This window comes from Oncorhynchus nerka, linkage group LG6 (assembly GCF_034236695.1).
Source record: "Oncorhynchus nerka isolate Pitt River linkage group LG6, Oner_Uvic_2.0, whole genome shotgun sequence".
Taxonomy (NCBI): domain Eukaryota; kingdom Metazoa; phylum Chordata; class Actinopteri; order Salmoniformes; family Salmonidae; genus Oncorhynchus; species Oncorhynchus nerka.
The window spans coordinates 51710970-51738359 of NC_088401.1; the positions used below are offsets into that span (position 1 = coordinate 51710970).

The window sequence follows — 27390 nt, forward strand, 5'->3', positions numbered from 1 at the left end:
CCGTCCGTCCGTCAGACCCCGGCCTCGTTAATAAACCATTGCGAGAGACAGAGAGAGAACCAGGGCTATTCCGAATGTGACCCGAGGCTCTGAGACCGTCACTAAGCCTGGCCCTCCCCTGCACACCACCACACGCTTGAATCTCAACGTTTCGGTCCCCCGTTGTCATTTATTAGCACTGGTTTAAAAAAAGTCTCTTTTAGCCAAAACGAATGTCGTTTTTAACCACGAGACTTCCGACCGGGCCTCTGATCAGACACATAGAAGTGAGAAAAGGGGGGGGGGGGGTAAGGTGGCACTTTTTAACTAGGGTCTAAGAAAGTCCGATGGGGAGATGGGGGAGAGATAGACAGATGAATAGAGGGGAAGAAGCACCCCTAGATTTGATTGTCTTTCCCTGAGCCATCCGATCCAGATGGAATTCACTGGCAGAGGGTCTGGCCAGAGACTGATAATGATCGCTAATGCGTTGTCCGGCTAACTGCCATCAGCACCAGCACACAGAGGACCAGACTGGCCAATGAGCAGCGGTGGAACCTTCAGGAAAGATTGGAACAGAACCCTGGATCTCTGCCAGCTAGAATATGGAACACCCATAGGTAGAGACAGGATGGGATTACACTTCTGAAAAAAAGCAAACAGAAAGCATACCAAATCTATATTGGCAACTCCAGCGCTTGGGATTTGAATACGATATTGCAAGGAGGGGAGAGGCTTTGCATCAAATTCCAATCAAAATGTCCACGAGATGCCAGTCTTTTCGGATGTCTCTTGGCCGAAACAGTGTGGACGACGCCAATACCGACGACTGTAAACATCCACAGAGAGATTGCATTTCTGGAATCTTCAATTGAATTCCAGCTTCAGTGTCTAGAACAAGATAATCCATTCCAGGACAATGGAAAATGAGACAGACTGTTTGGATGATAGAGTATAATAGAGGGAGCGTTCACATTGACATGGAATTTCCCGGATGACACAGACAGAGAGAAAGCCGAGAGAAACAGAGACTACTTTGACACCCCCAACTTTTATGCATTTCCAAAAGGAAGAATTAAAGTTTAAAAAAATATATAAAAAAAAAATAGGAGATGTGATTTGAAGTACGATGGATGAGACTGAGTTACAGGACAGTGTGATGGGGATTACACGCACATGAACACTTCCTCCCCACCACCACCACCACACACACACACAAAGTGACAGGGCCTCTGACAGTGACAGTGGAGGCAATGGGAGGTGTAATCACCCACTTCTTTCATACGGTTCCGTCAGTCATTATCAGCTGCATTGTGCCACTGAGACACCAAGACAGTAGCCCGCTGCACCCCAGGCCAGTGTTACCATGACGTAAAGGCACAGTGACAGCCATCCCTCGCTGCCGGCGGTGATATCACCGCGACAGAGCCACACTGTCGGAGACATCAATCCCATTCGCTCTGCAATGGCTATACCACTCTCTCTTGCTTTCTTCCAACATTCCACAGGGTTCTTCTCTGCGGGTATCCCTCTCCACTCCTAGTCATTGAAGACGGTCATATTCCTCATGTATTTCCCATGTGGGATACAAACCCAGGTCTCCCACGGGAGCAACTAACATCTTAGACCATTAGACCAAGGGAAAATTTCCTGCTGGACCGAGGGCACGACCGACTCATGTCTGCTACATTCATTCACTCATTATGTATCCTTGTGTATCCCAGAACATTCCAGCAGTGGGAATGTAGTGCTCTATTGTAGTGCGGCCGGGTGTCACGGCTAGGACAAATTGAATTTAGCCAGGGGATTTAGCTCATTGAGAGTGGACGATTCGGCAACTTTGTGAACCTATCTCTGGCGTTACCGTCCAGCTAATGAAGTAGTGCAGGTTGAAGAACCCTAGCTCACACCCACCGGCTTAGCTTAGCCTGTCTAATTAGCTTCAAATTAGACCTAGTCCCCGTTCCTAGTGAATTTCTATCAGAGCAGGTAACAGACGTTCCATAAGGATGTAGCTATAAGTCGAGAGGCTCACCATGTGTAATTACTACTAAACACTACAAATAAACAACGAATGCAGTATGAAAGCCCATAAGGGACAAATAGGACAAAAGGACACCATTTTTTTTCTCTACCACAGTCTCATGTGGGCCGGGCTGAAGGTATGTCATACTCAGAAGCAGTCTGTGCATATTCTTTACTCAGTCAATTCGGATTTGGTCCTGGGCCACACCATCCGACATTCCATAAATATTTCTCTGTTACGAGTTGAGAACAGAGTTTTCATTTAGTAGGTTACTGTATGTATGTCAACAGCCCGTGAGCAGGTGTCGTGGACAGGTGTGCCTGATACGCAGGGGACCTCCAGTTCAAAAGTCGCCAAGGGGTTAAACACCAGCCGTGTCTACCCAGCATGCAGTTCTGTCCACATATGGCACTGCGCTGCGGACCAACCACTATCTTCCCAGCCAGAGAGAGAGAAAACAGAGAAGGGGGGGGGGGGGTGAAAAGGAGGAGCAGAACCAACTCATAAACTCCAGTTTTAGGAGTCTCACAAATGATGGATAGCTGTGAATAGAGGTGACGGTGCGTAAACAGAGAGAGTGAGAGACGGATAGAGAAATGAGGGTGAGAGAGTGCTTTGACTGACGCGCACACATCCATACAATACACTTATAGAGAATCAGTGTTGTCTGAGTGCGTCACAGAGATACCTAGCTCGCAGAGAGTTTGACAGGCTCCGTTCGGCGCTGTCAGGAAACCCAGAGCCCGTCCACACTACCACCACACCCTATTAACCTAGCCTTCACTCACATTACAGGGGAGAGAGAAAGAAAGTGGAAGAGAAAAGAGGGGAGGGAGGGAGGCGAGTCTGAGATCAAACCTGAGCACCCTTCCATAACTCTTATTTAACTATCCATCATTCCCAGTACAGGAGAAGAGTGTGTGAGAGATAGCGGGCAGAGAGGGCAGAGTGTGGGCAGAGTGTGGGCAGAGAGATTGACAGAGTGTGGGCAGAGTGTCAGAAGAGAGATGTGAAGAGAGAGCAGACTGATATATGATGGACCATAGTGCTGCTAAAACAGTTAAAGGATTCCGGGGAGAGTTTTGTTCACCTATTAAAACTCCTCTCCTCAAGTCAACTCATGGCACAGAATGACCTCCGCTAGTCTTGAGTTAGCTTTAATGCTCTCCAACACACACACACGCACACACACGCACACACACACACACAAACACAAACACACCTAATTTAAACAGCCCACACAGTTTACTTTCTGCCCTCTGGAGACACACTCATCTTCAGCGCACATCTCCCCAGAATGCCTGTTTAAACTGAAAAACTCTGAGTCTGTTCAAGGAGAGAGAGAGAGACAGAGGGAGAGAGAGAGAGAGAGGCAGAGAGAGAGAGAGAGATCAAAATGAGGAGAGAGGGAGAATAAATAGTCAGGATTCTTTATATAAATGTGTTGGGTCATCTGGGTCTGACAGAGAACCCCAGGGGAGGATAAGAGGACAAAAAAACACTTGAAAGTCACTTAAATCTGCCTTAACCTATGCAGAGATTTTAGTATCTCCCTCAAAGACACACACACACACACACAAAGCGAGGCTCTCAGCACTCACAATTAGGGTGATTAATTAGTTAGCCAGCAGTCAAGTTGGGGGAAAAAATCTCCACTCTACGCTCCCTCCATCAGAAAGGCCGAGACTAATGAAGGGGGGTGATATAACGAGAGAGCGTTAATTAATCAGCACACATTTAATTTTTGTCTCCTGTTAGTCTACATTGTGCCTGATGAACTCTGGGACCTGTGTATGGTGTGTTAGGTCCCCTAAACAAAGAATGATGAGGATAGACCAGCAGGGGATAGCTAGGGTGTTCACTAACTGCCGAGGTGTGTGTGTGTGTGTGTGTCTGTGTGCAGTCTGTGTGTGTGTGTGTGTGTGTGTGTGTGTGTGTGTGTGTGTGTGTGTGTGTGTGTGTGTGTGTGCAGTGTGTGTGTGTGTGTGTGTGTGTGTGTGCAGTGTGTGTCTGTGTGTGTGTGTGTGTGTCTGTGTGTGTGTGCGCGTGTGTCTGTGTCTGTGTGGACAGAGACAAGTCGTTATTCCCCACTGGGCTGGGTTTTTAAATTTCATGAACCCAAACATGATCATGCTTTTAAACAATATTCCTGCTCTCTACTGCAACTCCACAATTCCCACTGCTATGAGTGTGCAGTCAGAGAGAAGTGAATTAATGCCCTGAATTAATGCTCTGAACATTAACATGAGAGAGAGAGACTGAGAGAGAGAGAGAGAGAGAGAGAGAGAGAGAGAGAGAGAGAGACCCAAAGCCTACCCACTAAGCCCCTACACAGATGGTAATGCGCCATCACAATCCTCGCTCTCTTCCACTACTCTCTTCTATCCCATCATCTTTCCCTTCTGCTAAATCCCCCGTCACTCGATTCTGCCTCTTCCGATCCCCACTCTCCTCCTTTCCGCATCCTTTAGTGGTTCCTTCTTTAAAAGTTGTGATCTTACGCCGCGGGACTTAAGAGGTCATTTGTGGTTTAGTACGTTACCCTCCATAGAGAGCCTTTTTATGTCTCTATTTTGGTTTGGTCAGGGTGTGATTTGGGTGGGCATTCTATGTTTTTTATTTCTTTGTTTCTGGCCGGGTGTGGTTCCCAATCAGAGGCAGCTGTCTATCGTTGTCTCTGATTGGGGATCATACTTAGGCAGCCCCTTTCCCTCCTTCTGTGTGGGATCTTGTCTTTGTTCATGTGCATGTAGTTTGCACAACAAAGCTGTTCGTTCGTTGTATTGTTTATTGTTTTTGGTGTACATTGAAAATTAAAAGGAAATGTACGCTTACCACGCGGCACCTTGGTCTCATTCCGACGACGATCGTTACATTTGGGTCCTACTGTGTCTCTAAATGACAATGAATGGGCGACATAAACCTAAATAGAAACTGATACTTGTGCACGACTTCAGTAATACTTACTAAAACTGTTGTTACACTAGGGGTTTTATTATTTTATTTTGTTAGGATTATTGTGCTGTTACTGTAGGCCACTCCCGACCGGTCACATTATACAGCACCCGAGTGGTGCAACGGTCTAAGACACTGCATAGCATTGGAAGCTGTGTTGCTACAGATGCTGGTTCAATGCCCGCCTCGACTGGGAGACCCATGAGATGACTGTAGGTTTTTGGTTTTTCTCCCTCTCAAATCAGAAATAAATCATTCTAAATAACAAACTGGCTTTATTTACAAATTAGTAACAATGTCTCAGCCCATGTTCAAGAATGGCCTTTTTCTCACTAATTTTACGTTATTTGAAAACAAAATCATCTCCAAAATGTTTAAGGGGCATTGCACTAATAATGGCGCTGACTAGGGAAACGTTCCCACTGTTCTGTTCTTAGTGCCAGTCTGCACGTTCAAACTAAAACAATGTAACTAATAATGGCATCGTCACGACTTCTACCGAAGTTGGCTCCTCTCCCTCTTCGGGCGGCGCTTGGCGGTCGTCGTCAACGGTCTACTAGCTGCCACCGATTCCTATTTCTTTTCTGTGAGTTTTGTCTTGATTGTTTTCACCTGTTATTTATTTGTTGTTAATTATGGCCTATCTAAACGTCCAGGGCCCGCCTGCTTTTGTGTGGGCTTATTCTCACTGTCAGTGGTGTAATTGTTTTGCTCATACGTATATATATACCTGTTTATTGGTCATTTTGCCTGGTTGTTGGCTAGACCCAGCTTAATAAACGTATGCATTGGAAGCATTGCTCTCTGCGCCTGATTCCACACCCACCACTCCTAGCTATCCGTGACAGGCATCTCTATGCTTTCATGAATAAAATAATGACAAAAATACTCTTTCAAAATGCCGATGTTGATTTAGTTATGGATCCATAATGAATTACTATGGGAATACATATCACTGAATTACAGACATATCATCCAATCCTTTATATGTAATTATTGGCGGAGAGTCACGTCATATTCCTCGATATACTGTAGGACTACCGTAAGCGACATGAGTCTCACTAGTGTTGAGTAATGTGCTGTTAAAAGTGGTGTAGGTTTTATTTATTTATTTAAAGAGCATATTGAAGTTAGAAGCAATAGGATTTGAAGCAAAAGCCTACAACTATTTCAGCACCGTTTCACACTACTCTGAGACAAGCATGGGGACTGGTCAATGAGATTTTTATTTTCACTTAATCTCCTTTGGGTATTGGTTAGACTAGAATTAAAAGATTAGGGTGCATAAATGTTATGCTCTTAGTGTTAATTTGCTTTAAGTAGGCAAGTCAGTTAAGAACAAACTCTTATTTTAAAGGACAGCCTACTCCTTCCTCCTTGTCAGGGAATTGAACCCTGGTCTCCCACGTGCCTGCATTTTTGACTTGAGGTCACCGAGAAAGTCTGGACATGGCCTGCTCTCCCTTATGTAAGGAATTAGGCACTTTCCCGTGTTTACTACAGTATGTATTGTAGGCTATGTTTACTTGTCAGACTGCACAGTAGCCTAATAAACAAATGCAGGTGGCTTATGTCTTCAAAATGCTTTAAATGCTTTATTATCCAAATGTAAAAGCATATACTGTACAGTGCTGTATTTCTTCCTCAGCATCTTTATGCTTTCGTTAATGAAATAATGCTAAAAATACTCTTTCAAAATGCAGATGTGGATTTAGTTATGGATCCATAACGAACTACTATGGGAATAAATATCAATGAATTACGGAAATATTGGAACAAAGTTGTCTAATGAAGGCAAACAATGTGTTGCTTACTGGGAAATGCTCTTTCAAACACACATGGTCACGTTGTACAGCGTCATTATGGCTATTAGCAGGGCGATACTTTGGCCTTCATAAATATCATTTTGGCCTTCATTCAGATTACAATCACTCACTGTCATTTTTCGAGAAAAAAAACAAAATCTCCGAAATATCGTTACTTTTTAAACAAAGCGATTATTATTATTATTTGTATTAATTAATTAATAATTATATAAAAGCCCCTTAGATATTCTCACAGATCCAAACGGAAAATGCCCCTTACTAATTTAGAATCCACAAATCCTCTAAATGTAATCATTGGTGGAGAATATTTTTAGATATACTGTAGGCCTACCATAGGAGAAATGAGTATTGGTTACACTACAATTAGGAGGTGGAAATGTTATACCCCTTAGATATTCATTTAGAATCCTCTTATGCTGTAGCCTACTACCGACCGTCACGTTGTAAAGTGCAATATTTTCCATTCCATCCTAACAAAAACCCAGAGGGTTTTTAAAATGTATCTCAGAATAGAAACACCATACTATTCATCAAATTTATTCAGCCAAATTTATTAAACTCAATCCCATGTACTATGTTATCACAAAAAAAATGTTTTAAATTCTCTAGTAATGCCAATATGGGAGACTATCACATGCTTCTCAAAGTTGCCCTCTGGTGGTTAAACTACCACTAACTTGCATTAACGTTTAAAAAAAATGTCTGACAATTAAATAACTTGCCACAGAATGCTACAGCAGCCCGCAAAGTGTGCTGCAGTATGACACAACTTTTAAAGGAGGAACCACTGTATGAAAACGGAGGACCGATCATCATTTCACTCTCTCCTGTCTACCTTCTCCTCATCTGCATCCACTGCTAAAGCCACTTTCTAACACTCAAAATGTCAAGCTTCTACCCCCCCCTACCCCCCCCCCCCTTTAAGGTACAGCTGAAGTCAGAAGTTTACATACACCTTATCCAAATACATTTAAACACAGTTTTTCACAATTCCTAACATTTAATCCTAGTAAAAATTCCTTGTCTTAGGTCAGTTAGGATCCCCACTTTATTTTAAGAATTAGACATGTCAGAATTATAGTAGAGAGAATGATTTATTTAAGCTTTTATTTCTTTCATCACATTCCCAGTGGGTCAGAAGTTTACATACACTCAATTAGTATTTGGTAGCATCGCCTTTAATTGTTTAACTTGGGTCAAATGTTTCGGTTAGCCTTCCACAAGCTCCCCACAATAAGTTGGGTGAATTTTGGCCTATTCGTCATGACAGAGATGGTGTAACTGAGTCAGGTGTGTAAGGCTTCCTTGCTCGCACACGCTTTTTCAGTTCTGCCCACAAATGTTCTATAGGATTGAGGTCAGGGCTTTGTGATGGCCACTCCAATACCTTGACTTTGTTGTCCTTAAGCCATTTTGCCACAGCTTTGGAAGTATGCTTGGGGTCATTGTCCATTTGGAAGACACATTTGCGACCAAGCTTTAACTTCCTGACTGACGTTGCTTCAACATATACACATAATTTTCCTACCTCATGATCCCATCTATTTTGTGACGTGCACCAGTCCCTCCTGCAGCAAAGCACCCCCATGGTGCTTCATGGTTGGGATGGTGTTCTTCAGCTTGCAAGCCTCCTCCTTTTTCCTCCTGGTCATTATGGACAAACAGTTCTATTTTTGTTTCATCAGACCAAAGGACATTTCTCCAAAAATTATCATCTTTGTCCCCATGTGCAGTTGCAAACCATAGTCTGGCTTTTTATGGCGGTTTTGGAGCAGTGGCTTCTTCCTTGCTGAGCGGCCTTTCAGGTTATGTCGATATAGGACTCGTTTTACTGTGGATATAGATACTTTTGTACCTGTTTCCTCCAGCATCTTCACAAGGTCCTTTGCTGTTGTTCTGGGATTGATTTGCACTTTTCGCACCAAAGTACGTTCATCTCCAGGAGACAGGACGCGTCTCCTTCCTGAGTGGAATGACAGCTGCAGGGTCCCATGGTGTTTATACTTGTGTACTATTGTTTATACCGATCAATGTGGTACCTTCAGGCATTCATGAACCAGACTTGTGGAGGTCTACAAATACATTTCTGAGGTCTGGGCTGATTTCTTTTAGATTTTCCTATGTCAAGGAAAGAGGTACTGAGTTTGAATGTAGGCCTTGAAATACATTCACAGGTACACCTCCAATTGACTCAAATTATGTCAATTAGCCTAACAGAAGCTTCTAAAGTCATGACATCATTTTCTGGAATTTTCCAAGCTGTTTAAAGACACAGTCAACTTAGTGTATGTAAACTTCTGACCCACTGGAATTGTGATACAGTTAAATAATCTGTCTGTAAACAATTGTTGGAAAAATGACTTGTGTCATGCACAAAGTAGATGTCCTAACCGACTTGCCAAAACGATAGTTTGTTAACAAGAAATTTGTGGAGTGGTTGAAAAACGAGTTTTAATGACTCCAGCCGAAGTGTATGTAAACTTCCGACTTCAACTGTAGATATGTGTTGACTAAAAGAAGCAGCAAGTAATGTCTGCTAAATAATTAAGTTGATGGCGCAGTCATATAGCCTCGGCACCTACTGTACATAAAGCTGAGTGACTCACTCATTCATGGCTTCGGACCAAAATAAATAAGTACCAACAATCTTTCTGATCGTCTTTAATAAAGAAATGTTTTGAATGACCTCGAACTGCACCATCTCCGTCGCCCACACGCACTTTAAACATTTGGATAATAAAGCATATTGAAGATAGAAGCCGCCTCTTAATGAGTTCCAAGAGCCGATCTGTTACCCAACGATTATTATTATTATTATGATTATTAACCCTGCATTATAATTCTATAAAGATATTCTCACAGAGCAGATTTGCCTTAACAAAAAGTGACCACTGTCTCTTGCACATGTCCTTTTCCTTTCATAATGCATCCTTATTTACAAAGCGATTATTACTATTATTATTAACCCTGCATTATAATGACATAAAATCCCCTTAGATATTCTCACAAAACAGATTTGCCCTTAACGAAAAAATGAACCTTAGATAATTCATTTAGAATCTAAATGTAAATGTACACCTAAATGTAATTATTGGCGGAGAGTCACGTCATTGGCGGAGAGCCAGGCGGCATCGGTGGAGAATCAGGCGGCATCGGTGGAGAGTCACGTCATTGGCGGAGAGTCAGGCGGCATCGGTGGAGAATCAGGCGGCATCGGTGGAGAGTCACGTCATTGGCGGAGAGTCAGGCGGCATCGGTGGAGAATCAGGCGGCATCGGTGGAGAGTCAGGCGGCATCGGTGGAGAGTCAGGCGGCATCGGTGGAGAGTCAGGCGGCATCGGTGGAGAGTCAGGCGGCATCGGTGGAGAATCAGGCGGCATCGGTGGAGAGTCACGTCATTGGCGGAGAGTCAGGCGGCATCGGTGGAGAATCAGGCGGCATCGGTGGAGAGTCAGGCGGCATCGGTGGAGAGTCAGGCGGCATCGGTGGGGCATCGGTGGAGAGTCAGGCGGCATCGGTGGAGAGTCAGGCGGCATCGGTGGAGAGTCAGGCGGCATCGGTGGGGCATCGGTGGAGAGTCAGGCGGCATCGGTGGAGAGTCAGGCGGCATCGGTGGAGAGTCAGGCGGAGAATGACACGTTGAAGAGGGCCAGGAACGGGATGGAGTCACAACCCATGTAAGGCACACCTGTGAGCTCGGGAACTCCACCTCCTGTTTGTGGTCTCTGCAAACAACGGGTCCTTGATGAAAATACCTGTCTATTTCTGGAAAAATCACCCCGATTAACTCTTTAGTCATATCAGTTGACTTATTTGCTTATGGTTTTGCCTACACCTAGTGACCTGTTTAAATTATATGAGCAAAAAAGATTCCATTTTATTTGGAATGGCAAGCCAGACAAAATGAAAAGGGCCTATTGTCTCACCCCATGTTCAAGAACGGCCTTTTCCCCTTTATTCAGATTACAACCGCTCACTTTCGGTTATTTGAAAACGGAAAAATCTCCAAGATATCGTTATTTTTTTAAACAAGGACTTGAAAATGAGATTGTGAACTCAGCAAACAACATTTCCACTACGAGAATGAGAATGGTAAATGACTGTAATTAATACATTCATTCAATACATTGGAATACAAAAGAAGCCATCCACCCATGATGGACTATTAGCAGGACAATAGACTCTTAATAGCCCGGCTAATGTATGTGTTAAAATCCCCCCAATTTGTAATGTATTTGATGCTTAACGGAAGCATAAAGATGTTGATGAACAGATACTGTACAGTATACTGTGTGCTTTATCTGACATTCAGCGGTTGCATAAGGTTTTGAATTAGAAATGTCAAACTTATGAGTATTTAAACCTCTTCGGGATTGGTGTCTCTTCCACGGGACGGTTGAGCTAATATAGGCTAATGCGATTAGCATGAGGTTGTAAATAACAAGAACATTTCCCAGGACATAGACATATCATAGCTTAAATTCTTGTTAATCTAACTGTACTGTCCAATTTACAGTCGCTATTACAGTGAAAGAATACCATGCTATTGTTTGAGGAGAGTGCGTAATTTTGAACATGAAAAGCTATTAATAAACATATTAGGAACATTTGGGCAGTCTTGATACAAAAAAAAAAAAACAGAAATACAATGGTTCATTGTATCAGTCTAAACCTTTGCACATACACTGCTGCCATCTAGTGGACAACATCTAAATTGCACCTGGGCTGGAATAATACATTATGGCCTTTCTCTTGCATTTCAAAGATGATGGTACAAAAAAATACAAAAGAACGGTTGTTTTTTTCTTTGTATTATCTTTTACTAGATCTAATGTGTTATATTCTCCTACATTCCTTTCACATTTCCACAAAGGACAAAGTGTTTTCTTTCAAATGGGACCAAGAATATGCATATCCTTGCTTCACGGCCTGAGCTACAGGCAGTTAGATTTGAGTATGTCATTTTAGGAGAAAATTGAAAAAAAGGGGCATATCCTTAATAAAATAATGAGAAAAAAAACTCAAAATGCAGATGTTTATTTCAACTACATTTTAGTTCTACTTCCCCCCAGCTCCACGACCACGAGTAAAATCTTGCTGAGATGATCAATGCATTTGTTGAATTGTTGTATCGTCAATTTCTCAAGCCAAAACGTCTTGATGGCCTTCACCAGTTCATTTTTGCTTGTTGGCTGGGCAGAGTTACGTATGAATTTTTCAGAATAAAGTAGGCTAATAAAGGCAACAAATTATTGCTTACTGGAACACCCAAAGTCATCCCATTGTTATAATAGGATTTGAAGCAATAGCCTACCCGAATGTGGTCAACTCTTCCAGCACCATCACGCTACTACGAGACAAGCATGGGGACTGGTCATGATAAATCAACAACATTTTTATTTTCACTGAATCTCCGTTTGGGTATTGGTTCGACTACAATTAGGGTGTGGAAACGTTAGGATTATTTTTGCTCTTAGTAGCCTACTCCCGACCTGTCACGTTGTACAGAGCCATATTTTCTGGAATAGAAACGGCATAATATTAATCACAATAATTAAGCTACATTTGTTAAAATCAATTCCATATACTATGTTCTTACAAAAAAGGTTTTAAATTCTCCAATACAGCCAATATTAAAAACGGTCAAATGCTTCTCAAATATGCCCTCTCTGTTGGTCAAACTAGCACTAACTAGCATTAATAACAACAATGGCTGACACTTAAATAACGTGCCATAGAATTCTTCGGCAGCCCGCAAGGTGTACTGCAGTATGACGCAACTTTTAAAGGAAGAACCACTGTAACTAGCCTGTCTTGACCTCTTTCTCCCTTCTCTCTCCAGATGAAATCCTGAAACTAGTGATGCCCTGCTGCCCGACAACCTGCCCGCTCGAACCCATCCTCTTTTCCCTTCTCCAGACCATCTCTGGAGACCTTCTCCCATTCCTCACCTCCCTCATCAACTCACCCTGTACCACTGGCTGCTTCCCCTCTGACTTCAAAATGATCACAGTCGCTCCCCTCCTCAAGAAACCAACACTTGACTCCTCTGACGTCAAAAAGCTATAGAACGGTATACTTTCTTTCTTTTTTTCCCCCAAAACACTTGAGTGTGCTGTCTCTGACCAACGCTCTTGTTATCTCTCTCAGAATGAACTTCTTGGCTCTAACCAGTCAGGCTTCGAGATGAGTCACTCAACAGAGACTGCTCTGCTGTGTCACGGAAGCCCTTCTCACTGCCAAAGCTGACTCACTCTCCTAGACCTATCCTCTGTCTTCGGCACCGTGAACCATCAGATCCTCCTCTCCAACCTCTCAGGGCTGGGCGTCTCAGGCTCGGCACGCGCTTGGATTGCATCCTAACTGGCAGGCCGCTCCTACCAGGTGACGTTGATAGTATCTGTGTCTGACCACGTGCTCTCACTACTGGTGTCCCCCAGGGCTTGGTTCTAGGCCTTCTCCACTTCTCTCTATATAAACTGTTCACTCAGCTCTGTCATATCCTCACATGATCTCTCCTATCATTGCTTTGCGGATGACACTCAACTACTTTTCTCCTTCCCCACTTCTGACACCCAGGTGTTGACAAGCATCTCCGCGTCCTTGGCAGATATCGCAGCGTGGATATCGACCCACCACCTCAAGCTCAACCTAGACGGGATGGAGCTGCTCTTCTTCCCGTGTAAGGCCTGCTCGCTCCAAGATCTCTCAATCACGGTTGACAACTCCATGGTGTCCCCATCCCAGAGTGGAAAGAACCTTGACGTGACCCTGGACTACACCCTGTCATTCTCTGCAAACATCAAAGTAGTGACTCGCTCCTGTAGGTTCATGCTCTACAAAATCCTCACACAGGAAGTGGCGCAGGTCCTAATCTCCCATCTGGACTACTGCAATTCGCTGCCAGTTGGGCTCCCCGCTTGTGCCATCAAACCCCTGCAACTTATCCAGAACGCCGCAGCCCGCCTGGAGTTCAACCTTCCCAAGTTCTCCCATGTCACCCTGCTCCTCGCCACACTCCACTGGCTTACAGTCAAAGCTCACATCCACTACAAGACCATGGTACTTGCCTAAGAAGCAGCAAGAAGAACTGCCCCTCCCAACCTTCAGGCTATGTTCAAACCCTACAGCCCATCCCGAGTCCTCCGTTCTGCCACCTCTGGTCTCTTGGCCCTCCCACCCGACAGGACAAGGAAGAGCCTAGTCAAAGCTCTTCTCTGTCCTGGCACCCCGATGGTGGAACAAGCTTCCCCCCCGAAGCAAGGTCAGCAGAGTCCCTGCCCATCTTGCTCTATTCTCCCAATTTACCACCTTTATTGACGATATTTTGCTCCAACAGAGCGATCCCATCCCCAAAAATATACATTTCACCCCACATGATCATTACGTACATGATGCCCTATGGATGTGGATACATTACAAAACATGGCTATACAAAAACAAATAATACTTAAATCATACTTAGGATAATGTATAAAAATGCCCAGTTGCCCATTATTTTGGCTACAATGGCTAAGAAGAGAGCTCAGTGACTATGAAAGAGGGGTCTCAAAGGAGCATAGGGGATTTAAAGGTGGTGTGTGTGGTGTGTGTCTCAGTCACCAAATCTCAACCCAATTGAACACTTATGGGAGATTCAGGAGTGGAGCCTGAGATAGCGTTTTCCACCACCATCAACAAAACATCAAATGATGGAATTTCTCGTAGAAGAATGGCGTCGCACACCTCCAATAGTGTTCCAGACACTTGTAGGATCTATGCCAAGGCGCATTGAAGCTTTTCTGGCTATTATGTTGGTGTTTACCTGTTTGTATAGCTATATACATAAAGAGATGGAAAGGGGGTGTGCTCTCCGTCATAAGCAGGAGATTACAGTGAGGGAGGGAATGAGAGCTGTTGCTTTATATTCCTCCCTCCTTTCCTCCCCCTTCATTCTATGGAAAGGCCTACAGTTATAAGTATGTCACGTAAAGTTACTACAGACAGACATGGCTGATTCCTTGGTCTCTGTCCCAAATAGCAGTATATTCTCTATATAGCGCAAGGGCCCATAGGGAATACGGCCTTTGGGAAGCAGCCAAGGTGTCACTGTAATACCAAGCCCACCACTCTTAGTCCCTACACCAGGATTGTGTTTTGCCTACTGTCTTAACACACACTCACTCCCTCACCCTTCATACTGCTATACTGTCTTAACACACACTCACTCCCTCACCCTCCATGCTGCTATACTGTCTTAACACACACTCACTCCCTCACCCTTCATACTGCTATACTGTCTTAACAAACACTCACTCCCTCACCCTTCATACTGCTATACTGTCTTAACACACACTCACTCCCTCACCCTCCATGCTGCTATACTGTCTTAACAAACACTCACTCCCTCACCCTCCATACTGCTATACTGTCTTAACACACACTCACTCCCTCACCCTCCATGCTGCTATACTGTCTTAACAAACATTCACTCCCTCACCCTCCATACTGCTATACTGTCTTAATACACACTCACTCACTCACCCTCCATACCGTAAAACTGTCTTAACACACACTTACTCCCTCACCCTCCATACTGCTATACTGTCTTAACACACACTCACTCCCTCACCCTCCATGCTGCTACTGTCTTAACAAACACTCACTCCCTCACCCTCCATACTGCTATACTGTCTTAACACACACTCACTCCTTCACTCTCCACACTGCTATACTGTCTTAACACAACCTCACTCACTCCCTTACCCTCCATACTGCTATACTGTCTTAACACACACGCACACACTCACTCCCTCACTCTCCATACTGCTATACTGTCTTAACACACACTCACCCTCCATACTGCTATCCTGTCTTAACACACACTCACTCCCTCACCCTCCATACTGTAATACTGTCTTAACACACACTCACTCCCTCACCCTCCATACTGCTATACTGTCTTAACACACACTCACTCCCTCACCCTCCATACTGCTATACTGTCTTAACACACACTCACTCCCTCACCCTCCATACTGTAATACTGTCTTAAAACACACTCACTCGATCACCCTCCATACTGCTATACTGTCTTAACACACACTCACTCACTCCCTCACCCTCCATACTGCTATACAGTCTTAACACTCCCTCACCCTCCATACTGCTATCCTGTCTTAACACACACTCACTCCCTCACCCTCCATACTGCTATCCTGTCTTAACACACACACACTCCCTCACCCTCCATACTGCTATACTGACTTAACACACACTCACTCCCTCACCCTCCAAACTGCTATCCTGTCTTAACACACACACACTCACTCCCTCACCCTCCATACTGCTATACTGTCTTAACACACTCACTCCCTCACCCTCCAAACTGCTATACTGTCGTAACACACACTCACTCCCTCACCCTCCATACTGCTATACTGTCTTAACACACTCACTCCCTCACCCTCCAAACTGCTATACTGTCGTAACACACACTCACTCCCTCACCCTCCATACTGCTATACTGTCTTGAGAGAGAGAGTGAGAGAGATGGGAAAGAGATGGAAACTCCTTAAACCACAAGGAGTTTTTTTTCTTGTTTTACATTCCAGTGTGTGTGTCCGCATATATGTGACTGCATTAACTTGATTGCCACCGTCTCTGTGATGCATTCAGATGAACCCTGCTCAGGCACACACATCACCACCACTTTCTGATTAAAAGATCTTGTCAGGGCTGTATTTGATCACGAGGAAACTCACTGACAGCTTATGAATCAATTCCTAATGAACACATTTGGTCTCTTTTTCATAATGACAGGCCGTGTTTCTCCTAATAGCTTTAGCCGCATTGATTTATTTAAAACATACCATTATATCACATCTAGAAGGGTAGAGCTCATCTATGCAGGTTTAAAATTCCATTAGTGCCGATGCAAAATGCACACACAATGCGCTTAAACCAACACGCAATACAACCGCTTGTCCTCTGTCCTAACCTGTATTGAAATGCATCATGCGTTGAGTACTTGAAGTACAGCTGCAACACTGGTTTCACAATGTCAGCAGGATATCAATAGGTGTATTTTCACCGCTATGGCTGCAAACCTCGTCCTAAAGAGAGTGAATTATGTGGAGTATGAGCGTTGATAGCACAGTTACAGTGTGTTAGTAATGTGATGTATGGAAACAGGCATCTTTCAACCAAACAGGGCCAGACAGAGGCAGCATGTGCTGTCATAATACCAGCGCTTATTTCACTAGATCAAGATGCTACGCTGGGACAAAAGGTTGTCTGTACTTTAACTGGTGTGTGCGTGCGTGTGTGTGTGTGTGTGTGTGTGTGTGTGTGTGTGTGTGTGTGTGTGTGCGTGTGTGTGTGTGTGCAACCGAAGCACTTCTTTATTTTGCCAATTAAAAAAGCCACCTACACAATGACTGACTGACTGATACTGACAGACTCATTGACAGACTGACAGGTTTAGGGTTAAAGGTTACTCACCGGTCTTCTCTGTCTTGTCTCTGTGTGGTTTGACCAGTTCCTGACCAGGCAGACATGGGCACGGTCCCTCACACTTCAGAGCGATGCTCTTCCCTGATGTGCACGCCTGGAACTCCAGCTTACACTACAAAACACAGAGAGTCATGGGTAGTGGAGTCTTTCTTCATGGAGAGGCAGATGAGGTAGGCAAGTCTCCCTGGAGGTAATGTTGGACATTCAGCTCAAATGAACAGATGTGGCCTCTAAGAAGCTATGTAAACACACTTTTACACAGACCACTGGCTTTCTTTTCCTGGCTTGTGTGTTAGAGCATAGCCATCTCAATACAACAGCAGAGTACAGTAATCAGGTCATGAATAAATGGAAATAGCCTTTAAATGCACTAAAACAATATCCCTGAAATAATGAACCTTCTGTCAAAATAAAATCCAATTTTACACACACACACACACACACACACACACACACACACACACACACACACACACACACACACACACACACACACACACACACACACACACACACACACACACACTCTCTCTCTCCTCTCAACTCTCCCGTTGACACTTTCAATTTCACACATTCCAATTTAAATCCATCACCTCCTCCCTGACAGTTCTTAGATAGCGGCACTAATGTCGCCTAATGCAATTTGTTGACAAAGGTACGCCACTCTCCCGTTCTACACATATTGAATTATCTGTCCAGAGGGAGGAGAGGAAGCCTATGAAATATTCCCCAGAAAATTCAATTTGCTGCCATTTCCAGGCTAGTCAAACACTGTCTGTGTCAGTATTGAGAACATTCTGGAATATCTCTCTCGCTCTCTCTGTGTACGGCTTTGATATGTTTTAAATGATGTACAAATGCAGAAAAGAAACAGAAAGTTAGGGAGGTAAAAGTAGAGGGTCAAGTACAGAGAACAGTAGAAGGAAAAGGAAGGAGGGAGAGAGAGAGCGATAGGGAGATGAAGGAATACTATATTTTTCTCTATTTCTGTGTCATTACACTCTAATGACACAGTAATAGAGAGAATTAGAGAACATAAAAAAGAAAGAGAGAAGATGAGACAGAGAAAGAGAGAGGACATGATTGTTCCACAGTGAGTGGAGGGGGCCGAGAAGTTCAGACTGAAGCACTACTCATCCAGAGGGTTTAGGAGAGAGGGGGATGAGCAAAGAGAGAGAAGGATGAGAAGTGGAGAGAGTTAGGAGAGAGGAGCAATGTAAAGGGCTTTGCTCTGCAAGCTGCAGTCTCTCTCCAGAGATGAAAGCATCCCTCTGATAATGGGATCTGGAGTGTGTGTGTGTGTGTGTGTGTGTGTGTGTGTGTGTGTGTGTGTGTGTGTGTGTGTGTGTGTGTGTGTGTATATGCATGTGAGAATCCAACATAATTTCACACTTTATAAGAGCACTACACTATAAGAGCCAGATTCTTAGCCCAGGCGCTAACCGTTATATTGCTGTTCGTCTCAGTAGGGGCGACATCACTAGCAGCTAACTGAGGCCACACATTTACCCAGACCACTGAAGCCAGAGGGAGCAGGTAAAAGGAGAGGAGAGAGGGACAACACTGCCACCCCTTTCCCCCTCCCCTCCTTCGCTCTCTGATGGAGAGTGACACCCCAATCCCCCTCTCCACCTCTGGAGTGGATGAGGCAAAGGGGAGTGGGGGCAGGTATGTGTGTGTGTGTGTGTCAGTGTGTGCTAATGACAGAACCCCCATGAGAAGAGGGCTGATTGATCTCTGCGAATCTATGTGGCTGAGGATCGCCTCCCTCAGTGGTAACACAGGCCAGATTAGATTTTGTGTGTGCATGCGTGCGTGTATGTGTGTCTGTGGTTACAGAGTGGTTTCTAGCTATTAAAAGGGCTTACATTCTATGGGCATTTTATCTCAGTAAAGGTGACAGAGGGGGTGAGGTGGAGGGATGGGGGAGCAAAGCAGGGATAATTGGGGAGCAAAAGAGAGGGAAGAACTGAACGAGACCGAGGGAGAAGAGAGGAGAAGAGGGAGAGGTTGTTTTTCTCTAGCCGAAGGACTCTGGAATCAAATGGCATCGGCAGACACAGTTCATCCTCAGCGTCATCCATCACGGCTGACGCGGGCATTTACGGAGCGTCGCCATTCCGAAGCTCTCCGTGTGTGTGTGTGTGTGTGTGTGTGTGTGTGTGTGTGTGTGTAGACCTATGACTATAAATGAGCAGCCAAACAAGAGATATTAAAGAAAGAGAGAACAAGGGAGAGAGAGAGAGAAGAAGATGGGTTGGGTTGGTATGCGTCTCACCTTAGAGGAGTAGGTGTGGCCGTCAGAGCCGCACACGGGGCTGGGGTGGATGACAGGGCACGGACCACACTTCCCATGGGCCACTGCTCCTGCCCAGTGTTTGTGGGCCAATCTTTCTTTTCTGGGTTTCACACTAAAGAGAGAGGGGGGGGGGGGGGGGTCAGTGAGAGACACACGCATAATGCAATATAGTAGCATATTACTCAAAGATAAGCGAACAGATTTGATTGTTCATTTCTACTCGACTCAGTATCTCGATTCCAGATGTCTGAGAGCACTGTGGTAGAAGATCCAGGAAGTTGAACAAAACTGCAGGGGTTTCCAATGACAACAGTGGATGTTAAAGGTGCAATGCAGCTGTTTCATTCACAATATCAAATCATTTCTGGGTAACAATTATGTACCGTGATCATTTAAATTAAAATGGTTTAAAAAAAGACACAAAAATAGCTTCTTAGCAAAGAGCAATTTCTCAAGGAAGACTTTTGCTAGGACTGTCTGGGAGTGGTCTGTGTGGGGGAGGGGAAAACTGAACAGCTGCTATTGGCAGAAAGGTTTAGAACTCTTTTATTATTAACTAATAGTCTGAGTCGATCTTCACATAAGGAATTCCCCACGCCCACAAATTGGGAAAACCACATTCTTTCCAATTGAGCCCCATTGTAAAAGAGGCGTCAAAAACAAAATTCGCCGTACATTTTTTTGTTACATAGAAATAACAAAACATGCAGAAAAGCTGCTGTGCTGTTCAATGTACATGAACCAGGTCAAACATCCCGACCTACGGTTGGCAATGCTCCCACGTAGGGAAATAAGGACGGCTTCGAGAAGAGCCCTGTGGCTTCAGGCTATTCAGTGTAGGACAGTGGGTAATGTGGGGAACCGGTGTCCAAGTAGGCTTGTAGCTATGTGTGTGGAAAACATTTCATCACAGATAAGACATTTAACTTGTTTAGCATAGTCCATTTGTAACTCCACTCACTACTGGCATCTATATAGTCCATTTGTAATTCCACTCACTACTGGCATCTATATAGTCCATTTGTAACTCCACTCACTACTGGCATCTATATAGTCCATTTGTAACTCCACTCACTACTGGCATCTATATAGTCCATTTGTAATTCCACTCACTACTGGCATCTATATAGTCCATTTGTAACTCCACTCACTACTGGCATCTATATAGTCCATCTGTAATTCCACTCACTACTGGCATCTATATAGTCCATTTGTAACTCCACTCACTACTGGCATCTATATAGTCCATTTGTAACTCCACTCACTACTGGCATCTATATAGTCCATTTGTAACTCCACTCACTACTGACATCTATATAGTCCATTTGTAACTCCACTCACTACTGGCATCTATATAGTCCATGTGTAACTCCACTCACTACTGGCATCTATATAGTCCATTTGTAACTCCACTCACTACTTGCATCTATATAGTCCATTTGTAACTCCACTCACTATTGGCATCTATATAGTCCATTTGTAACTCCACTCACTACTGGCATCTATATAGTCCATTTGTAACTCCACTCACTACTGGCATCTATATAGTCCATTTGTAACTCCACTCACTACTGGCATCTATATAGTCCATTTGTAACTCCACTCACTACTGGCATCTATATAGTCTGTTTGTAACTCCACTCACTACTGGCATCTATATAGTCCATTTGTAACTCCACTCACTACTGGCATCTATATAGTCCGTTTGTAACTCCACTCACTACTGGCATCTATATAGTCCATTTGTAACTCCACTCACTACTGGCATCTATATAGTCCATTTGTAACTCCACTCACTACTGGCATCTATATAGTCCGTTTGTAACTCCACTCACTACTGGCATCTATATAGTCCATTTGTAACTCCACTCACTACTGGCATCTATATAGTCCGTTTGTAACTCCACTCACTACTGGCATCTATATAGTCCATTTGTAACTCCACTCACTACTGGCATCTATATAGTCCATTTGTAACTCCACTCACTACTGGCATCTATATAGTCCATTTGTAACTCCACTCACTACTGGCATCTATATAGTCTGTTTGTAACTCCACTCACTACTGGCATCTATATAGTCCATTTGTAACTCCACTCACTACTGGCATCTATATAGTCCGTTTGTAACTCCACTCACTACTGGCATCTATATAGTCCATTTGTAACTCCACTCACTACTGGCATCTATATAGTCCGTTTGTAACTCCACTCACTACTGGCATCTATATAGTCCATTTGTAACTCCACTCACTACTGGCATCTATATAGTCCATTTGTAACTCCACTCACTACTGGCATCTATATAGTCCATTTGTAACTCCTCTCACTACTGGCATCTATATAGTCCATTTGTAACTCCACTCACTACTGGCATCTATATAGTCCATTTGTAACTCCACTCACTACTGGCATCTATATAGTCCATTTGTAACTCCACTCACTACTGGCATCTATATAGTCCATTTGTTTGTGTTGTTGGCCATTGCTAGCTTAATGTTCCCGGTCGGTAGCTAGCTAGCACTGACTCACGTGGCTGCTAGCACCGTCATGAAAAGCAGCATGAGTGAGAACGGTAGGGAGCAGGCAGTGTTGAAAAGTCCTCTCTAGACATGTTGTACTTTTCTTAAATGTAGTTTGTAACTGACTATAACAAGCAGACAGCTCGAAAATTGCACATGAAAAAGGTAACGTTTGTGCTGTGAGCCAATGGAGTAACCTAGTTAACCACGGGTTATTTTCCCCATAGGTGGGCTGGGCCACGACGCTCTATCTAATACCGACTGGGACTATTTAGCGCCTGGTGATTTTCAGGCTGTCTTTTCAAACAGCTCTCAACACTAATAGGGCATTATCATAATGTTCACAATCTCACAGTATTATTCATACCTCATAGTGTGGTATTATATAAGAACACATAGAAATCACGTTTTCTGACTGACCTAGGCCTTTGAACTCAATTTCATTGGATATTGCTTGTTCATACAACTTTAATTGCATCCAAATTGCATTCAAAATGCACGTTGCAGAAGTCAAATTGCACACAATTGCATCGCTCCCAATCAAAGTTGTCTATTCAGTAGATAAACAGGTCTGCCAACTACACTTCTTGTTCCAAACGGTCCAAAACAACAGCAGTAGAATAATAACAGCATGTCTAATCACTCCAATCTAATTGTCTTCGTACCAAGATGGCGCCCGAGGCGTCCATTACTGCTGTAACTCTCAAACCAAATGATGTACTGTACATCCATGGTTCAGTCTCTCTCTCTCTCCTTGTGGATAGTAGTGTGTGTGTGTGTGTGTGTGTGTGTGTGTGTGTGTGTGTGCGTGTGTGTGTACCAGGATAATGAAGGCCCTGGTCCACCAGTGCTTTTCTATAACGAGCGTAATTACATTGGATAAAATCTTCCAGCAATCTTCTCGTTAAGTGCTCCGCCCTCCCTCACCCAGTCTGCCTGTCTGTCGACACATCACCCTCCTCTGCAACAACACCAGAGGTGTGAAGTTAGAGAATACAAAACCCTTCCCCGAAATGAATCTGACAACTGGGATGTACGGCGAACGTCAAGACTTGAGAATGAATAGGGTGCGGGTGTCAGAGTGGGGGTAAGGGGTAAATCTGTCACACATCTCTGGCTGTGAAACGGGTCCATTCCCGTCCAGGTCTGGGGCAGCATGGTGCGGTGCGGATCGGCAGGCAGACACCTCCTTGATGCCTATAATTATCCATCTCCCCAGCCGTGACAAAAACACTATAATCACAGATTAGACATGCCCCGCACTGCCAATACCTACTAGTGAATAAAAAAGCAATTATGTCTCATAATATGGTGTAATATAAAACGCTGATGAGGCTGATCAAAATCTCCTAAAGATGTCCACCCTCATCCTCCTCCTCCCCTTGCTCTCCTCCTTCCTCCCTCCTTTTCATAGATGACCCTGAAAGCCTAGGAGAGCTGTGTGTGTGAGTGTGTGCGTGTGAGTGTGTGTGTATGTGGGTGTGTTGAAGTGTGTGCTTCCTCTAGTCAGGGTATCTATGTCTGGGTAGATATAACACATACGCATGGCGAGGGAGAGAAGGATCGCTGTCAGATAGCTGTGTGTCCAACACGCCTGTGTTTGTTCATGCGTGTGGTCTCTGTGTTACGTGTCGGGGTGTGACAGAATGGTGTGTTCGTACGTGTGTGGGAAGAGGGGAGGGCATTAGGCTCACAGACCACCCCTGGAGACCCTGCCGTGAAACTCTCACTCTCTTCTTTACCCAGCGGACATCATTCTGACTGACTGACCACAGAGCACAAGGAGGGAGAGAGGGAGAGCGAGAAAGAGAGAGTGAGAGAAGGAGAGAGAGAGAGAGCAAAATGAAGAAGGAGAGAGAATAAAGAGAGAGAAGGGAATAATCCTTCTTTTCCTCCTATCTTGTTGTTTCTCTCTGTCCATTGGTTTCTCTTAATTTGCCTGCCTCCTTAGTGCTCTCTGTCCAGCTCTCTCAAATCGCGGCAGCGTCTCTCTCCATCTCATTGGCCTCCTGGTGATAGTGTGTGCGACCGTTCGTGTGTGTGTGTGGGGGTGGGGGGGGTCAGCTGTGTTTCCCTTGACACACACACACACACACCACAGCTGGCTGTTTTAACAGTGGAAATGGAGCTCGACTAGGTTAACGGCACAGTATAACAATGACCCAGCTGGTATAGTGTAGACATACAGCATATGAACCAGTGCTCCAGTCACTCAGAGTACATCACACTCAGCACTGAGTACCTTTGCATGTACGTAGCTCTGCGGTAGATTTCAATCTGTTTTAATATGCCATAACTTCATTGAATTTAACAAGTTATGAACAAGTCATCATCCCAAATATCACCCTGAAGGTCTCACGATTCAAATGATTAGGACATCTGAACACTTTAACTAAAGTTCCAGCTGTGTATTTGTTCTGTGCATGTGCTATGACAAGGAACGCGAGCCTTCCTCGTTGGCGAAAATGTGAGTTTGGCGAAGTGAGTTTGGAAAATCTGAAAGTGTGCATCTTTGAAACAGTTTTCACATACAAACTTTATATGTCTGAACTCGGAATCAAATAGGTTTCCCAAAAATGAGACGATGCCTGTGATACAGTAGAACGTTTATTTTGATTGCCGATTATACGCATCTTTCAGGTAGCCTATCAGTCCTATCAGGTAGCCTATCAGTCCTATCAGGTAGCCTATCAGTCCTATCAGGTAGCCTATCAGGTAGCCTACCAGTCCTATCAGGTAGCCTATCAGTCCTATCAGGTAGCCTATCAGTCCTATCAGGTAGCATATCAGTCATATCAGGTAGCCTATCAGTCCTATCAGGTAGCCTATCAGTCTTATCAGGTAGCCTATCAGTCCTATCAGGTAGCCTATCAGTCCCATCAGGTAGCCTATCAGTCCTATCAGGTAGCCTGAGCCAGGCTACCATGTAAACCGGATTGTAAGGGAAATCATTATTCTTGCAAAGCATGTCAACATTTGAATCTAACTATTGTATTAACCAGAGTATTCGCAACAATTTTGAATGCATGTTAATGTACACAGGTTCTTTTTCTGATATATTCCGTTTGAAACTGGATCAGCAGAGCAGTGGTAGCGACAGAAGACGTGCTTGGAGCCCTCCAGTGACGAGTCTCTGTTCTGCTCTTCTCTGCGCCTGTACACCCAGAGGTGCCAGTAATTATGAGTAACGAGCACTTACTCCCTATTAATGGCCATTGCATAATTTAGATTTGTTTGTATTAAACTGAAGACTGGAGAGAGGCACCGGGATCAAGTGTCGAGGGGGGCCCACGCCTCCCCCTTCTTTCTCTCCCCCACAGAGATCCTATATGTAATGATATGCTCCCCCCTCTTCCGCCCCCTCCTCCTCCCCCTTCTTCCTGTTCTCTCTGTCAATCAAATGTCACCTCAGTGGACAAGAGCAGTAATAGAAGCCGAGGAAATGCCATGCAGAGTGCATACCTCCGCAGACTTCAATGGCTGCGGAGAGAGGCTCGGACACAGAGATTGCACATGATTTGCACTTAGGAGGCAGGTGGGTGGTGTGGCTAATACCAGGCTAGGGTATACTGTAGGTTACTAAAGTATATACATCATCAAAGCCATTAAGCTAAATAAAGGCATTCGAGTTTGAGCTTTTCTTTTCCTTTACCGCACATTGTAGAGGACTAAGGGCTAATGGTGTGCTTTATGAGAGTCTTACCTGTGTCTAGGCTGCTTGTGGTTGATGTTGGTGCAGATGGCTGTCTGGTAGTCGTGGCTGAAACACACCTTGTGAGCAGGGCAGCGCACCTTCAGACACGGGTCTTTAGTGGCGTCCGGAGCTACATGGAGAGAGAGAAGGGACAAAATGCATCACAAAATGATTAAATCGTGACCTACCATTGGCAGTACATATGGAAAGTTCATCAAGACAAGTATGCTCATATCCAGGGTGGGACAAAATGCCCCCCCCCCCCCCGTTTCCAGTGAAAGTTGCGCCCCTGCCCATGTCAGACTAGTATCAGTCCAGAGAGAATATGGATTCTGGCAACAAAAAGAGAAGAGAGGGGGTGGAGAAGAGAGTCTATTCACAACCGAGAAATATCTTTCAATCATTCAGACACAGAGATAAAGGAAAGGAGTCCGATGAAAAAACCTGAATGCCATATCAGAATCACACAAACTACACGAACACCGCCCTCTAACTCAGTGCTTCGACAAATGTCCGCCCTCGCCATTCAGAAATAAGCATTTCTGTCAATGCCAGCAACCATAAAATAGAGGGGAGAGAAGAGGAGCGAGGGAGATGGGGGGGAGAAGAGAACGCAAGGGAGAGGGTGTGTGTCTGCAGGGGGCTTATAGCAGTGGCCAGGCCCCTAAATGCTCCAGGATCTCATGCTACAGTTGAACCCTAAATCCTCCTCCCTGATCTGAAACTGAAACCTATGTATTTATCCTGCATCTCAGCCATTCCAACATTCAGCAATCTCACACCTGAGAATACACATTGCATTAAGAAAAGTAAGAACCATAGGGAAGAGTGAGAGACATGGATGTAGCTAGTGATTTTGGAGTGTTACCATTCTGGACCTGCCTCATCAGAACTCTGTGCAAGCGAGTGGTATAGCCCTGTCTACGTTCACATCAATCTCCCCAGCAACATTATCTCCATGGCTGCGAGACACAGGTGGCTGGCGTCTAAGGTGACGAAGATCAAAGACACACATTGGCTCTGAGCGTTCGGTTACTTCACTCTACGCTTACTACACAAATACACCCACAGGGGATGGAGAGAAAAGGAATAAAGAAAGTGGGAGAGGAGGAGGAAGAAAGAGAGGAGAGGAGAGGAGAGGAGAGGAGGGAGGAGGAGAGGAGGAGGAAGAAAGAGAGAGATGGGGGTGCTGTAAAGGAGGGAAATATGTAGGACTGTGGGGGGAGCAGTTACCATTACTCAGTTCTTCTGATTCCATATATTCACTAGGGAGGAGAGGAGAGGAGAGGAGGAGAGGAGAGGAGATGAGAGGAGATGAGAGGAGAGGAGAGGAGATGAGAGGAGAGGAGAGGAGAGGAGAGGAGAGGAGAGGAGAGGAGAGGAGAGGAGAGGGAGAGGAGAGGAGGAGGAAGAAAGAGAGAGATGTGGTGCTGTAAAGGAGGGAAATATGTAGGACTGTGGGGGGAGCAGTTACCATTACTCAGTTCTTCTGATTCCATATATTCACTAGGGAGGAGAGGAGAGGAGAGGAGAGGAGGTGAGGTGAGGAGAGGAGAGGAGAGGAGAGGAGAGGAGAGGAGGAGGGAGAGGAGAGGT

General features: G+C 44.6%; 1 protein-coding gene across 1 annotated transcript in view; it reads right to left on the reverse strand.

Annotated features, from left to right (window-relative positions):
* LOC115130045 (testican-1-like) overlaps positions 1-27390 on the reverse strand; it is a 356997-nt gene that overhangs the window by 41456 nt on the left and 288151 nt on the right. The window contains exons 5-7 of the mRNA XM_065019644.1: positions 25804-25924; positions 19559-19691; positions 17269-17392 (exon numbers count right to left, since the gene is read on the reverse strand). Of these exons, the coding sequence (XP_064875716.1) occupies positions 17269-17392; positions 19559-19691; positions 25804-25924 (378 nt within the window). The remainder of the gene's footprint in view (positions 1-17268; positions 17393-19558; positions 19692-25803; positions 25925-27390) is intronic.